Source organism: Rhinolophus sinicus, chromosome 14 (assembly GCF_057876585.1).
Source record: "Rhinolophus sinicus isolate RSI-liver-muscle chromosome 14, RSI-T2T, whole genome shotgun sequence".
NCBI classification, from domain to species: Eukaryota; Metazoa; Chordata; class Mammalia; order Chiroptera; family Rhinolophidae; genus Rhinolophus; species Rhinolophus sinicus.
Genome location: NC_142514.1, coordinates 146,348,498 through 146,365,513, shown reverse-complemented (window position 1 = coordinate 146,365,513; position 17,016 = coordinate 146,348,498). Strand labels below are relative to the sequence as shown.

At 39.3% G+C, this 17,016-nt stretch overlaps 1 protein-coding gene across 4 annotated transcripts in view; it reads left to right on the top strand.

The window, feature by feature from the left end:
• Positions 1-820: 820 nt before the first annotated feature.
• Positions 821-17,016, top strand: part of TMEM41B (transmembrane protein 41B) — a 37,030-nt gene continuing 20,834 nt past the window's right edge. Inside the window, exons 1-2 of one of the 4 annotated variants that reach the window (XM_074335972.2) lie at positions 821-929; positions 13,268-13,393. In XM_074335972.2, coding sequence (XP_074192073.1) covers positions 893-929; positions 13,268-13,393 — 163 coding nt within the window. In that variant the 5' untranslated portion in view covers positions 821-892. The other 3 variants (XM_019728857.3, XM_019728837.3, XM_019728848.3) reach the window with 3 other exon arrangements.

Sequence of the window (17,016 nt, the reverse complement as noted above, 5' to 3'; positions counted from 1 at the left end):
CATGTGGGAATTGAACTGGCAGCCTTGTTGTTGTGAGCTCAAGCACTCTGACCAACTGAGCCATCTGGCCGCCCCACCCACAGCTCAGTGGCAGCTCTTTGTCTTCAATCTAGTTGTGGAGGGCACAGCTCACTGGCCCATGTGAGAATCCAACTGGTAACCCTGTTGTTCAGAGCTCCGGCTCTAACCAACTGAGCCATCCGGCCGCCCTCAAATAAACTTTTATAAAAATTAAAAAACAAAACGAGTTATGATATTCTGATTTGTTCAGCTACTCTTGACTCTTTAGAGACCAGGGCTTTGTATTGGCCGGGGCAAATAAATAACAGGACTGAGTGAAACGGGCCAGAGGGCCAAGCCGCAAAGCTTTGAACTATTTGGATTTTTGTCCAGCACTCTCTCCACCCAGCACAAATGAAAAGGCAGCCTGAGCTCCCTGCGTTCTTTTGGCCCAAGACTGATGTCAATCCAGAGAGTTTGACCTGGCTCATAACTTTGTCCAGAGCCCAGGCCTTTCCCCACCTAGTATGGGGACAGAACTCACTGCTGTGCCAGTCAGTATTTAAAGGTGCTGATCCTGCCAACCCCACATCCATAGCCTGCTTTTTTCCAGCTTCCCCAGCTGGCTTCCAGGGACCTGATCCCACTGGCTTCCGGCCTGTCTTGTCTGACAGCTGCCTGAACACTGGGACTTAAAAATTAGTTCTGAATGCCTGAGTCCAGCCATCACATTCCAATCTATTTTTAGGACAACATCCTCCTTCTTTGGCTTCCTGAGAAACTGGTACTCTTTTTCTGTTTCTAAACTTTTCCATTCCCAATTCAGACTGGTCTCCTCACCTGGGAATGCAAAGCTTAGGAATTCCAGTTCCTGCCCACAGCCAAGGAGAAGATGCTGTTTTCACTGAATTACTCTGGTCAAAGAAGAGGTAAAACTTGATATGATGTTAAATTTGAAAACAAAAATCTTTTGTCCCTCTTATGAAGTTAACACAAGCTTATTACAAAAATGTTAGAAAGTGCAGCTCAAATAATATGCACTTTATTATTTTTCTTTTGATCTGTTCTCATGCTCACAAGTTTGCTGTTATTGGTTAAATATATTATCCATGTATAGAAGACAAAATTCAAAATGTAACATCTCACTGTTCCCCTGCCATCCAGTTGCTTTCCTTGAAGCACATTGTTCATAGTATTCTCTTGTGCTCCTTTTTATTTTTATAGTTATGTCCTACTTTATTTTCTGATTTTAGTTACTTGATTTTTCTCACTTTATATCTTAGTCAATGTAGCTAAAGATTTGTCAATTTTGTTGATCTTTATAAAGAATTGGCTTTTGGTTTTGTTGATTTTCTCTATTGTTTTCCTATTCTCTATTGTGTTTGTCTCCAATCTATTCTTTATTATTCCCTTCCTACTGCTAGCTATGGGTTTAGTTTTGTTCTTTTTCTAGTTACTTAAGGTGTAAAGTTAGGTTATTGATTTACTTTGCTACTCCCATTATTACTTATGTAAGTTTTATTATTTTATTTTTAAAATCATGCAGAATAATTTACTTTTTGCAGTACTGTTCTGTGAGTTTTAACAAATATACATAATCAGCTGGATAGATAACAACTACTTATTCTATTAATTACTGAGATAAGTAGTGGAATCTCTAATTATAATGACTTGTGTATTTATTTCTTTTAGAATTGTTGCCAGTAGTACAGAGAAATGTTTTCTTGAACCACTTGAGAGTGAATTGTTGATATATGTATAATTACTCTTTTTCCTTGTGTAATTGATTAATATTTTATGATAGATATTTTGAAACTATGTAAATATTCTGTTTTCATCAAACTTTATTCATCGATTTAAAAATACAGATTCATGATTTTATTATTTTATTCAAGGGGTTATAGTCTTTAATATTATTATATATTTTGCAGCTCAAATTATACCTGATTTGGCCATTGAAGCCTCTTCAATCTGTCTCTTGAGTCCTTTCGATATGTCCATGTCATTCTTTGAGCACTTACTTGTTTCTTGCATTAGATAATCCAGACTCATCTTGTATTTTTCCATGTTCCAACCAACCCTGTGATCAGTCATTTCTCTAAGAAATGGAGAATATTATTTAGAACCAAGATCTTGACACTAAACATATTCATTGTTCTTGGGGTGTTACTGACCCCGGGCCCTTTTAGTGGGTACTCATTTACATTTATATTCCTTCCAACATCTATCTATCTATCTATCTATCTATCTATCTATCTATCTATCTATCAATCATCTATTGAAAACCATGATTTCACAGTGACACTTTTAATTTCAATCCAATATCACAAGTTTCATTCTACTTTTCTCTCTTTCAAGTTTCTAACTCTAATGAGGGTAATAAAATCTGGGTTTACATTATCCCTAATATTACTACTTTTTTTTTAAGAGGACTTTATTGGGGAACAGTGTGTATTTCCAGGACTTTTTTTTTTATTGGATAACAGTAGTGTGTTTTTCCCAGGACTCATCAGCTCCATCCAAGTCATGGTGCTGTCCTTTCAATCTTAGTTGTGGATGGCGCAGCTCAGCTCCAGGTCCAGTCACCGTTGTTAGTTGCAGGGGGCGCAGCCCACCATCCCTTGAGCGAGTCGAACTGGCTAACTTGTGGTTGAGAGCACACACCGCAACCAACTGAGCCAGGAGCTCAGCTGCAGCTCATTGACTTCATTCTAGTTGTGGAGGGCGCAGCTCGCTGGCCCATGTGGAAATCAAACTGGCAGCCCCGTTGCCCAGAGTTCCCTCTCTAACCAACTGAGCCACTTGTCTGCCCCACTACTTATTTTTTAGTCAATCTACCAGTTTGTAACCAATCCCTTATTGCTGCACCCTTTCTCGAAGGCAGATGCCCACCTTATCCCACTTGAACTCCAATACCTTGCACCAAGTTGCATTATACAGATGTCCTTTTTACCTAGTTTTGACTCTGGGCTAATGCCATCATTGCCCCCTGTGTGGACTCTCTTCACCCTCCTCTGGATTTGAAACCTGCTTTGAGCTACCCCTGTTAGGTCTCTGAATGTTAGATACCTTGACTTAATGTTAGGTCTCTGAATGTTAGGTCTCAGAGACCTTGACTTACAGACAGTGCCATGTCTGCAAGAAAACAACAAAATGTCTGTAGGCCTGCACCTGCAGACAGAGCCAAACTTGGGATAACAGAAAACGCCACAAAACAGCTACTGGCATACAGGCAGTCAGCATTTTCTGTTGAAACAATGCTACCCTGTCAGCACAGCCCCCATAAAACCCTCCTCACCCCCTCCTTCCAGGCTGCAAGTCTCCTTTAGACATGCAGCCTGGGCTGTAGCCATCTTTTGCTCTGCCTGATAAGACTTTTGTCTCTTACAATAAAAACTTTCTTAGCTTGCCTGACCATGCGTGTTCCTTTACCAGCCAAGCTATCAACACATCCGAAGGGATATCCTTGTTACCTGGTGTGCAGAAAAGTGTTAATATAGCAGGTCTGAGACTCCTCTTCTTAGAAGAGCTTGCTTGCAATGTTGGCCCTTGGCTGGCATCTTGTAACTTGGATTTCAGGAGGGTTCCCACCATTCCCATTCGGATAAGAATGGCCCACTTTGCCCAAACCGTTTGTATAAATCATATGATTTATGTTGAACAACTGCTTTCCTTGTGGGAATCTGAAATTTTGGTACATGTTAGGCATACAGTGCTTATGTGACCAGCTGCCAATAAAACTTTGGGCACTGAGTCTCTAATTGAGCTTCCTTGGTAGATAGCATTTCACATATGTTGTCACAATTTGTTGCTGGAGGAATTCAGTATGTTCTGTGTGATTCCTCCAGGAGAAAACTCTTAGAAACTTCTATCTGGTTTCCTTTGGACTTTGCCCCATGTGCCTTTCCCTTTGCTGATTTTGGTTTCTATCATTTTGCTGTAATAAATCATAGCCATGAGCATATAACTATTTACTGAGTCCTGCTAGTTAATCATTGAACCTGGGGGTGGTCTTGTGGACCTCTGACATACCTTGCTTGGGCTCTGAAACCCCACATTGGGCTGTGTCTTCTCTCTCCCCACTCTGCTTGAGTTTTAAGCCCCTCTGCTGAGCTAGTCGCCTCATTCTGCCTGGGCTCTGACACTCTACATCAGGCAGGTCTCCCCACTTCAGGGATGCTGTCCTCCCACCACTTATTTCGTTTTTAGCTATTGTGACTAAAGCTGCTATGAATATATGTGTATAAGTCATTTTTGTGAACATGTATTTCCTTTTTTTTTTTTTTTTAGGTCCAGCACTTTATTGGTAATGTTCAGCTATGGTTTTTTAATTAAAGTTTATTGGGGTGACAATTGTTAGGAAAGTTACATAGATTTCAGGTGTACAATTCTGTAATACATCATCTATATATCACATTGTGTGTTCACCACCCAGAGTCAGTTCTCTTTCCATCACTACATATTTGAGAACATGTATTTTCAATCCTTGTAGGTAAATTCAATGGCACTACTGGGTCATTAAGTAGGTGTTTGTTTAGTTTTATAAGAAACTGCCAAACCTTTTCCCAGAGCGGTCATACCATTAATACTCCCACCAATAATGTATGATTATCAATTATCCTCTAAAAATTATATAATGAGGAAAAAAGTGTTTTATAGTTACCCACATTTACCATTTTGGGTGCTCTTCATTCCTCTGTAGATCTACATTTCCTTCAATAATCTTACGAGTATATTCCATATCTGCTGATAACAAATCTCTCCACTTTTGTTTATCTGAAATGCCTTTATTTCACATTTATATCTGAAGATATTTCTGCTGAATTTAAAACTCTCAGTTCACAGTTTTTTTCTTTAAGCCTTTAAAAAAGTTCCATTTTTGCTTATTTGCATATACATATATATATACATATATATATGTGTATATATATATAATATATATATATATATATATATATTATATATATATATATTTGTTGTTATTGTTCTTCCCCTGAATGAAATGTATCTTTTCCCCTAAACTCCCTATGGCTGTTCCAAAACTTTTCTGTTTATTTTTGGCTGTCAGTATCATTATGATATGCCTAAGTGTGTTTATGTTTATCCTGCTTGGGGCTCAATACTATTTTAAAATTTTGCCATTATTTCTTCATATACTTCAAATAACCTAATTTTTTCTCTTCTTTCTTTCTGAAATTAAGTAGACATGTGTTAAACTCTTCCTTTTCCTCTCTGTAGTGTCTAATCTATTGTTAAGCCCATCTAGTAAAATTTTCATTTCAGACATTGTATTTTTCAGTTCCAGAATTTCTATTTTGTTCTGTTTTATGGGTTAAATTTTTTTTATTGCTATTTCTTATTTGCCACCTTATTATGTTCATCGTTTCCTTTATTCATAATAGCTTTTGAAGGAGACCAAAAGTTTTGCCTTTTGGGATACTGATTTTTAAGCTGGTTGTTTAAAAAAGACTCAGAAAGACAGTTTGACCCTCCCTCTCGTTTCCTGCCTAAAAGATTCAGAGGGAAAAAAAAACTGCTTCACGAAGGAAACCTTAGCAAAATCACCTTAGCATCTGACAAGATTCTGAGGAGTTTGTTTACTAAACATCTCCCACCCCCAAATTTAACTTCTCACGTGTGTTCTGCTCTTCCTCGATTACCTGTAAATCGCTTTTTCTCACTTTTGAAATCTAAGATCCTGTCCCTCCCCACTTCTCCTTTGTCCAAAATAACATATATAACCAATTTTACCTTACTGTTTTTGGAATTTTCATGCTTATGTGAATTCCCCATGCACACATATTAAAATTTTTATTTTCTCCTGTTGATCTGTCTCTGTTAATTTGATTATTAGCCCAGCTAGAAGAACTTAGAAAGTGGAAGGAAAAGCATTATTTTTTAGCCCCCACACTTTTTTTTTTTTTAAGTCATTTCTAGGTCTCCCTCTATTGATTGATTTTTTTTCTTCTGATTATGGCTTCTTTGAATGCCTAGTAGTTTAGAGTGCATGTTGAACATTGTGGATTCATGCTACAGAACATCTTGATTTTATTTTCTCTTTTAAAAAATTGAGCTCTGATCAATGTTGAGCTTTGTTCTGGCACACAGTTAATTTATTTATGCATCAAATTAATCCTTTTGAATCTTGTTTTTTATTTTATTAGTGTGTGTCTAAAGCAGCTTTTCCTCTAGGGTTAGATTAGCTCTAATACTAAGGATGTGTCTTTCTGGGGTATTTTCTGAATGCCCAACGTGGCCAGCAAGTTTTCTCCAATCTGGTTGATTGGAAATTTAATGTCTTCCAGGCCCCTGTAAATGCTGGAATCTCCATTCAGTTTATAACTTTCCAGTACTTGGTATTTCCCTAGCATTTATTCTTTGCTCCACTTCAAATAGTCTTACCCTGGCTTGTGCAGATTTTCAACCAAAGACCCAAAGAGACTCCTATACAACTATCTAGAGTGTCTTTTTTGTTCTTCTCTGGTAAACTGTCCTGCAAATTCCAGCCAAATTGATAGCCTTGAACTCCAACCCCTTTCTCCTTGGCTGAGTAACACCTTTGTGCTCTCTTTGGGCTACCCCTCCCTTTGCTGTGGTCCAGAAAGTGACTCTACGCAGAAAGCAATGAGGCTCCTGAGGCTCCCCTTATTTATTAATCCTTTCTCTCAAGGATGACAGTCCTTGACTGACTATTCAACACCTGAAAACAGTTGTTTCAGATAGTTTGTCCAGTTTTCTAATTGTTTGCAGTGGGAAGGCTGGTCTGGTACCAATTACTTTGTCATGGCTAGACAGGGAAGTCTCAAATTGGCTTTGGGTTTTGTATTACAGTTTAGGAGGCTTTCCCAGTGGTTTCTCTTGGGGAGGGTGAATAGTGTATTGGAAGGAAGGATGGGGTCTTCTGGGTTTTGGTAATGTTCTATTTCTTGATTTGGGGACTCCCACGGTTGAGCTGTGAATATGTCTTCCCTATTCCAATATTGATTTTAGATTCTCAAAAAGGCTTCTCAGCTTTTATTAGATAAATATTTTGCTATGATTGCCCAAAGGCTATGCTTCCAGGGCCTGTGAGTCAGAATTAAAAGTAGAAAAAAACTGTGTTTGCTCTAGGGATTAGAAGGAGAAAAAAAAAAAGGAGCTAACAATAAGAGGGAAGAACAGAAACATCTAAAGGAATTTATTAGTTGTCTCCCTGTCTCTCTTCAAACAATTCATAAACTCTACATTGCTCATTATTGTTTAGGGGAGTGGATTTGTTTTTGAGTGTGATAAAATGCTAAACTCTGATTTAAGGTTGCACAAGGGTGAAACAAGAGGCTCCCCTATACATTATGCTAAGAAAAGTCTTTTTACTTCAAGATAATAAAAACGTTTTTTTTCTATTTTATCTTCTAGTACTTCCATAGTTTTGCTTGTTAATTTTAAAGTTTTACTATCATCTAATAATTAATTTTGTATATAGTATATGACAGGAATCTGACTGAAAAAATTAGACAATTTTCTCAGTAGCATTTATTATCTTTTTTTTCTGATTTAAAATGCTACCTTTATCATATACTAACCGCCATAATTACAGGGGTCTATTTGATCTCATTTATTTGCCTACTTTTTTTCCTGCCTCAGTACATCCCCGTTTCAATGATTATAGCTTTATAAATTTTTTATGTCTGCTAGTACAGGTCTACCATCCTCAGTCTTCTTTTTTCAAAAAGTATCAGTATTTTTAACATCAGATTGTTTCAGTCTCTGCTGAGCGACAGACTTGTATATTTAACCAGTGATCATATGCATTTAGAGGCATTCTAAAAGGCATTCATTGTACAAAAACATATTGAGAAAAGACAGTGTGCCAGATCACTAAAGGGTGCTTATAGTCTGGGGGCAGATAAGTATACAATTCAAACATAACAAGATAATTTCTAAAATAGAGGCGAGGAAGTACCTATTAAGACTGGTACCCTTAAGGAAACTTTTCAAAGGTAAGCAATAATTGATTATACAAAAACACCAGGGAGAAGACATTTAAGGCACAGGGATAACTATTACAAAGGCACAGCAGCACAAATGAGTATGTATGGCACGCTAAGGGTACTACGTGTTGTCAGAATGGTTTCTTTTATTTATTTGTTTATTTATGTTGGCTTCAGAGTGAGCTAGAGCATTTGAGCCTGTGTCAAATCATGAAGGGCTTCAAGATTGTCTCCCGGAAACCACTCTAGTGGTAATGTGAAAAACCGCTTAGAGGTGAGTGAGAAGAGAGATCATAAAATCTGAATGAGGAGGGTAAGGAGATTGCGATCTGACTAGACCCAGTGTTTGGATATGGGTGTGAAGACAAGAAGGAATTCATTCATTCATTTATTCAACAAGTTGAATTTAATGAATGTTAAATGAGAATTCTTAGGTTTATGGCTTGAGCAAGAGAGGAGCTGATGGTGCCATCTCCCAAGATTGGGAATACAAGGAGTGGATAAAATTTAGGAGGTAAGATATTGCTTTCAGATTTGGATGTCCTGAGTTTGAGGTTGATAAGAAAAATAATCCTGAGATGTTCTAAATTAGAGTGGTGGAGAGTGACAGAAAGAGGCAGAACTGCTACTCTTTTAATAGCTCAGTTAATAGCTGCTGACCAGCTAACAAAAGGCTTCTCACATCCCTGTCTTGCCTGTTGGAACATCAGATTAATGTCCAGGTGGCTATTCCCAAATATTACTGTATCCAGGCACCACGTAACTCCAGGAGCCACCACTTATAGATTACACGTGGACATTCCGAACTACTGCCCATAGCCAATCCACAGAAGAGGACATTTCTTGATGGGATTCTGCTATCCCAGAGCTGGCCCAGCTTCACCTTCTCCCACCCCTTTGCCTATAGCTCATGTAAATTCTTTCAGAGTACCTTTTCCCCCTTCCCCCTACTGGATGTATAAAAATGCTTGCAAAACTGGGATAGTGGACATGTTGTCTTTTCTACCTAGTCATGATGCTGGTGGTTTAAATCCATGCCCCAAGACCGGTCTTCTTTTTGGTTAGCATTTTTGGCTCAATAAAACCTTACTTAAAAAAGACTTCAGTTATGGGAATTAAAGATTTTTAGTTTAAAAAGGTGCTTGTGGTACACCCTGGAGGAAACATCTACTGAGTTTTATGTGTCGTTCTGGTATTTGAGGTAAACATTTGTCATCTATGTATGTGTAAGTGATTATTGAAGTCATGGCCAAGATTGCCTAGAAAAAGTTTGTCTGAGAAGAGAGTGGATCTCTGGAAGGAATACCAGCATTTAAGGGGTGGGGAAAAGAAGAGTGTTCTTCAAAAGGGTTTATTAACTGGTCAGAATTAGCACAGAAACCATGAAGGAGGGAATAGTTAATGTATTAAGCAATGCAGAGAGGTAGCAATGATTAAAAACTGACCACTAAATCCAATGAAAAGAAGTTCACTGGTAATCTTAATGAGAGCAGTTTCAGCTGAGAAAAGGTGGTAGTCAGGAATTAAGTACATATAGTTAGAGAATATCCAAAATGAAATTCAGTGTCTTTCCCTCCAATCTAACTCCTCTTCCTGTAATCTCTTAAATGCAAGTATCATGCGGGATCTCTGGTCCCACTCCCCGCATAAGAACGCAGGATATGGTGAGGCCAAAGAGGAACACCAACAGAGCCATGGATGGGGGGGTTCATGCCACTATAGTTTCTCTGGTGGCTGGGTTGGAGATACAGGAAGTAGGCTCCACACGATGTGCAATCCACCAACCACTTCTCTGCCAACCAACCCATCCCCTAGCGTAGCCATGGCAGTTATATTAGTGGCTAATGGCTAAATGGTTACAGCTGATGGCCATCTACTACCCGAGCCAGCACCTTTCCACATGAGGTCTAGAGCCTGGAAACTGCTCTCCTGGCTCTGTCCTCACAGCAAGTATTCCCTTCAGCCTCCTAAACCAGGAACTCTCTAAGCACCTAGCCTCTTCGCTTTCACTAGTATCTTTGTCTAATTAGGGTATTAGTCCTCTAGATTCTACTTCCTTAACATTTCAAATATTCCAGAAGGGTAAATCCCAAATATGATGATTATCTATGGATGGTGGTATTAAAGATGATTTTTACGTTTTTCTGTCTTATAATTTGCTTTTTCAATACTTTTCTGGAATGACAATGTATGTACTTATGTAATTAAAGTAATAAATGTTTAAATAGTTTTTCTCATACATTATCTTGTATCTGATGTCATCTCTTTGCTTCCAGTCTACTACCCTGGCTCAAGCCAGGATTATTACAATAACCTCTTAGCTTCTCTTTCTGCTGTTAGTGTGGCACTCCTCCAATTCTGTCAGTGGGCAGTCAGAATAAGCTTTGTAAATACAAATCTTAATATGTCCCTCTCTAGTTAAAAGTTCTTCAATGGTTTCGGGTATCTTTGAGGGTTAAGTTCAAACTTCTAGCACTTTGTCATAAGGTCTTTGTTTTATCTGTTTCATCTCATTTCTTTCCATTGTCCTTCTCTTTGCTTGCAGCTTGTTCAAAAATAAACAGTAGCTTCCAGCCTTAGAAAAGCTTTCTTCCTTTCTTTGTTAATTCTCACTCATCCTTTAAATCCGTTTAAAAATCATTCTTCCTAGGAGAACTTCACTGCATCCCCATTCTAATTTAGATACCCCTCTCTTTTGCCATTGCAATCCACACACCTCTCAGTGTTATCACACTGTATTAATGCGGTAAAATTTGTTGACTATTTAATTTTTTTCTTCTGTGAATTGACTATTAATAGTTTTTGTCCACTTTTGTTTCGCGTTTTGCTTTTCTTATTGATTTGTCATAATTCTTATTTGTGTAGCAAATATTTTTAATATTTTTTCTCAGTCTGTTCTTAGTGTTAGAGTTTATTTTCTGGTGTTTTTGTCATACTTCATTTTTAATTTTTCTGTGTAGTAAAATTGTAATATCTTGCTCTGGAACACCTCTACACTAAATATATAAATTTATTTGCTTATATGAGTCTATTTCTTCCAATATTTTTGTTTTTTATAATTATCTCTTGGAATTGTTTTTGAATATGCATTGTCCACAATGTTTGTATCCCCATAAACATCATTTTCTATGGTTGAAAATTTATTCAACTAATTTATAGAATGCCCACTTAACTGCTGGCAGATACAATGATGAACACAGAGACAAGGCGCTTACCTTAATAGAGCCTACATTCTAGAGGTAGAGGTAGAGAATAAACAAGTAAATAATCCAAATAATTATTGCTTTTATTTTTTTTCCTTTTTTTATATCTAAACTATCTTTATTCTACCATGACAAATTTTTTTTTTTTTTTTTTTTTTTTAAGATTTTTTATTGGGGAAGGGGAACAGGACTTTATTGAGGAACAGTGTGTACTTTCAGGACTTTTTACCAAGTCAAGTTGTTGTCTTTTCAATCTTAGTTGTGGAGGGTGCCATTCAGCTTTAAGTTGTTGTCCTTTCAGTCTTAGTTGTGGAGGGCGCAGCACAGCTCCAGGTCCAGTTGCCGTTGCGAGTTGCAGAGGGGCGCAGCCCACCATCCCTTGCGGGACTGGAGGAATTGAACTGGCAACCTTGTGGTTGAGAGCCCACTGACTCGTGGGAATCGAACCAGCAGCCTTTGGAGTTAGGAGCATGGAGCTCCAACCGCCTGATCCACCGGGCCGGCCCAAATAATTATTGCTTTTAATAACCACTATGAAGGAAATAAAATGAAGAACTGTTAGGTAGAAGTCAGAAAATGGAGGAGGAGGAAGAGTGAGGGGGTCCTAAAGAATAAGCTCATAAATAGCTTTAACTGCCTCCAGCCCCAGCATATGTTTTTACAGCACATGAGAAGAGGTGGTCTGGGGCAAGGTAAGGATGAGTCAACAGACCTCCACAAATCTTAGGAGGTCGCATCACTGTTTCCTGTCAAATCAATATGTAACTCCCTCACCCCACCCAGCAAACTGTAAGTTGTTGGTACTAGGGGACCAGAGGCCTAGGCCTCTCTCCCCTACCTTGTGTCTAGGCTGGTTCTCTTTCCTGAGAAGATAATCATTAATAAACCCTGCTTGCAAACTCATCAGCTTGCTGACTTTTGATTCTTCACTGCATTGGCAAGAACCGAGCTTCCCACAACAGAACTACCTCTTACACTGGTCACCCAAAGGCCACTAGAAGTAGGCAGAGGACGCACACATAATACAGTTCCATTAAGTGGATCTCCCATAACTTACTTAAACATTTTTCTTTAGTGTTGGGTTTATAGATTGCTTCCACATTTACCATTATATTTATTAATGCAGAGCAACTCTCTCTGTTATTTCCAAGGAATAGTTTCCAAGGAATGTAATTACTGGACAGGAACAGTATTTTCACACACACTGCCAAGTTGCTTTCAAGAGGGAATTCCAGTAAACTCTCCAATGATGTAGACGGAATACTGCTCTGAGATAGGAATGGAAAAAGTTAATTGTCAAAAAAGGGCAGGTTTGGGCTTAGCAAAAAGCAAAGACAAATCTAATGAGCAGATCTGGGTTTACTCGTGAGGGGCTGCAGGGTGATGACAAAGGAAAGCTTTTGCTTGGGAACAAGAAAACCAGATTCTAAACCCATTTCTGCCACCCTATGACCTTGACGGGTTATAGCGCCTTCTTGAGCTTTTGTTTCCGAAAACTCGGTGGAGACTCGGCTCAGGTTTTAGGTTTTCCAACATCTTCAGACCCAGCATTCTCTAGCCCCTCCAATTTCAGGACAGTAGCTTGTGGAATTGGTGGAGAAACGAGTCGACTGAATCAGCACCCACCGACAAACGCCACTAATCACTCGCGAGCACTTCCGGCGACCGGGAGAGAGGGTTTGAGTCGCTGAAACTTCACTTCCGGATAATTAAAGCTGCGCATTAGACGTCTGGGTCCGCGAGTCACACCAGGTGACTCCAGAGCGGCGACTGCGCATGCTCCTCTCAGTCGCGAGGCGGGGCAGGGCACTGAATGGGGAGGGCCAGCACCCTGACTTGTCTGCTGTTTACTCCGCAGGCGCGAGCGCGCGAGGCTCCGGGGCGGTGCGGGGCGGTGCGGGGCGGCGCCTAGTGCTAGTGGGCACAGCAGGGCTCAGTCGAGCGTCGGTGTTATCGCGGGGCTGAGGTCGTCTCAGGTGAGGTGGTCACTCCGGAAGTGGCTGTAGCTGTGGCCCCCAGTGTGTTATAAGGAACTGGGGCGGAATTGTTAAGGTGGCGCAGCATCACCCCTTTCTCCCTGTCCATTCCCCCCAGCAGCCATGGCGAAAAGTAGACTTACCGAACGATCGCAGACTGGGGCACTCCGTACGACCCCAGCGGGGGACCGGGCAGTGGGGACGCAGAGTCCCACGGCGCCAGGCAGCGGAGACCACCTGAAGGGTGAGTGGATTTAGGGACCAGACCTGGGCCTGGCCCAGAGGCGGGAGTGTGTCGGTAGGGGCTCCGGAGGGGGAAGGACCCCAGCAGGTCCCGGGGTTTGCGGGGGTGGGGGTGGGTGGGGGAGAGTGGGGAGGGTGGAAGGCGTCCGTTGGCACCCAGCGGAGGGAGCAGAGAGAGTGGAGCACCTGGGCTTGGGCCGCTGCCCACCGCAAGGCCGGACACCAAGTAAGTGCGTCGTAAATGTTTTTTCAGTTGAATTCAGTTAAAAGGAATGACACTGGCATGTGGACACCCAGGGAGATTGTAAAGTTGATAATATCGAGGCTAGGCAGAGCTGTGAGGAACTTTAGCATTCGCTTTATTTTTGTGGATGAGGAAACTGAGGCCCAGAATGGATATGTGACTTGCACAAAGTGACAAAACCACATTAATCGAGTAGTAGGTAAAGAGCAGAGACTTAATTACGTCCAAGTGCAACTTCCAGGAGGCAGGAACACTTGGGTTTGAGTCCCTGCTTTACCATTTACTTATGACTTTGGACTTGTTATCTTTTAAAGCTCAATGTCTAAACTGTATAGTGGGGATGATGATAGTAATAGTATCAACTTAGTTTGGTGCGTGGATTACGTGAAATAATTCATGTAAAGGTTTTAGTGTAATGCTTGGCTTACATGAAGCGAAAACTAAATAAATGTTAGCAATTACTATTATAGCTAAGATCTCTTATTCTAAAAGCGTTTTCCACACTACATCATCCTGGCATTTCTCAGGGCTTTAAGTATTATTTTAAGAAAAAAAGTGTATCTAGAAATTAAATACTTTGATTCCATCTTGGCATAGAGTTTTCATTGCTTTTCAGCAGTTGAAATGATCAAGCTCTGTAGATGCTGTTAAAGCCCATTAACTTGAGGAGATCCTAACAAATGGCCGTTATGTTGTTTGCAGCTTACTGACACTAGTATGATCCACCACTAGTGACGGGTAAAGAGAAGGTCTTTTAAGAATGTCAAGCAACATTGTCACTACATTCAACAATAAAATACTGTGCACTTAACATTTATATGTATAAACATAATATGTTTAACATTCAGCTGAAGTACTTTTCAAATCATTTAAAACATTAAATGCAAAAAGAATGTCTAACTGAAAATGATATTTAATTTTCAATTAATTTAAAATGTCTCAGTTTACTTGGTTTTTTAAGCTTTATGTATGTGGGTATTTTCCCACCGTATAGACAGTAGAGCCAAATAACTTCAATAGCTCAGAAATGAATTGTTCTCAATGTATATAAATGCACTCTAAATTAAAGGAACGTTGTTTTAAAGATGGTACTGATGAGAGTAACAATAATCCAGGGGTTTCCTGAAAAAGTGTTTACCAGGTAGGGTATCCCTAAAGATTGTCATTTGATTTGTGATAACAGTCAGTTGACTTATTACTTGTTTTTGTTTTTTAAATCTAATGCTGTTCAGAAAATAAAACCTTGAAATCTCCAAAGTGCTTTTAAACTGTTTATCTTATTTTATCATATGCACAACACATTCAACAATTATTTTTATGATGTTGTCAAATGACTTCTGTGGACAACAAATCTATAGGAAGGTAGAGGGGAGTAGATGTGAAGGCATGCCTTCATAGACAAGCAGGGTTTGGATAAATAGGTTTTAAATAAGAGAAGGGAATGGGATTCCGGGCAGGGTAATCAGTAGGCTTGAGGGTTAGAATGAATCTTTTATGTGTGAATAAAGAGTAACTCGTCAGGAGTGAAGGATTTTTGTTGGGTGGTGCGTAGTAAGAGATAAAGTTGGTCAAAATGGTGTGCTACGTAGTATAGAGGGCTTTAAAGTGCTAAGCAAAGGAAGTTTTTTGATCCTTCCTTTTTATTAGTAATTCCCAGTTTATTCTTTTTCTTCTCTTCCTTTCCCTCTCTCTCTCTAATTAGTGTTAGAAATTCTCTCTTTAGACAAAAGATTTTGTGGACCTTTTACATAAGAGGGTTTGATTTGCTTGCTGGTATTAGTTAGCTGGGGATGTGATGTCATTAGTAACTACTTAGCCACCTTTTTTTCAGGTTATGAAAAACAGTTTTCGATAATTGCAGATGTTAACTTGGCATTCAAAAAGGAAAGATTTTGGAGACTAGGTAAAAATTTAAGTAACTCTTGATTGAGAAATACATAGTAATGACACTTTAAATGAATTTGTATTTTTGTTCACTGAGATATCTACAAACTTTGACAAATAATTCTGTGTATGTTTGAAGTATTTTCCGTGCTTGATGCAGTGTTTGGTACATTTACTGGGTTCTTTGCCATTACTTTGATCTCTAGTCTAACGTCTGACTGAGCCTTATAGACTGAGGACCACTTTGAAGACTTGAGCAAGGCAATAACATAACACTGAAAGTCTAATTCTTGCATGACAAGGAAGGGTGAGACCAGACAACAGGTAGAACCACCTAAAAGGCTCTTCCCCTAATCTGTGTGCAAGGGTGCCTGAACCAGGGTATTTTATTTTCTTTTGTGTTGTTTGCCCTGGCTGATATGTTTCCTGGCAAGTCATAGAAATTCCCCATTTTGATTTAAGAGAACTCCTAGGACTATATTTTTCAACATATATGTCATTACCCTTGTGAGCAATGTGAAATGAATTTGGTTAGTAATGATGAGCCCCCCCCCCCCTTTTTTTAAATGGAAGAGAAAATAGCTTTGCATGTAGTAGGGGGTATTGTTCTTTGAATTTTTTTTTCCCAGTTATATAGATTTTGTGTGTACCAGATCATGATATATTGCTTCTTGTGGAATGCAGTTAAAAAAAAAAAAAAAAAGTGTGAGAAACACTGTCTTGAAGTTGGTTTTATTATTTTTAGAATACAATATTGTTCGAACTTGGATAATTAATCCCTCTCAGATGCCTATTCTAGATCCTGCCTTGCTAATTAGGTTCAACAAATACTCTTTGAAGATCTGCTATGAGCAAGACACTGGCTAAGAAGAAGAAAGAAGCTCTGATTACTGATAACTGGGAACTAAGGTTAAAATTGGCAACTGGACATCAAGGTATCAGCCTATTGGTTGATGCCAGTCTCAACCCAAATATTAGGTGTCAGGATTCTTTTGCTTATAATCAATAGAAAACACAATTGAAACCCTTGCTGAAAGGAAGTTTATTGGTTCGTAGAACTAAATAGTCGAGAGCTTAAGTGGGACTCACTGGCTTTAGTCTGGAACCAGGGGCTCAGTGATCTCATCAGGATCATATTTCTTTGTTTGGTTTGCTTACTTGATGTCGGCTTTACCTTAAAGTTGTTTCCTCCTGAAGGTCCAGGTAAATGCTTCCTTGTTAATTTTGAGAAGCTTTTTCCTAGCATTACCAATAAAAGTCTAGTCACTCTGATGATACTGCCTCAGATCAAATGCTTGTCCCTGAACCTATCACTGTTGTCAGAGGGTGTGAGTAACCTGATTGGCTCAGCCTGATTCGTGTCCTACACCTAGAAAAGGGAGTAGGAATTAGGCTAAGTCAGTTTTCCCAAAGACATGGATCTCTGTGATGGATCTCTCATGATGTTTCTCTATTTGTGTTTAACCATCTTGGTGTAGGACTGAAGAAAGTGAACT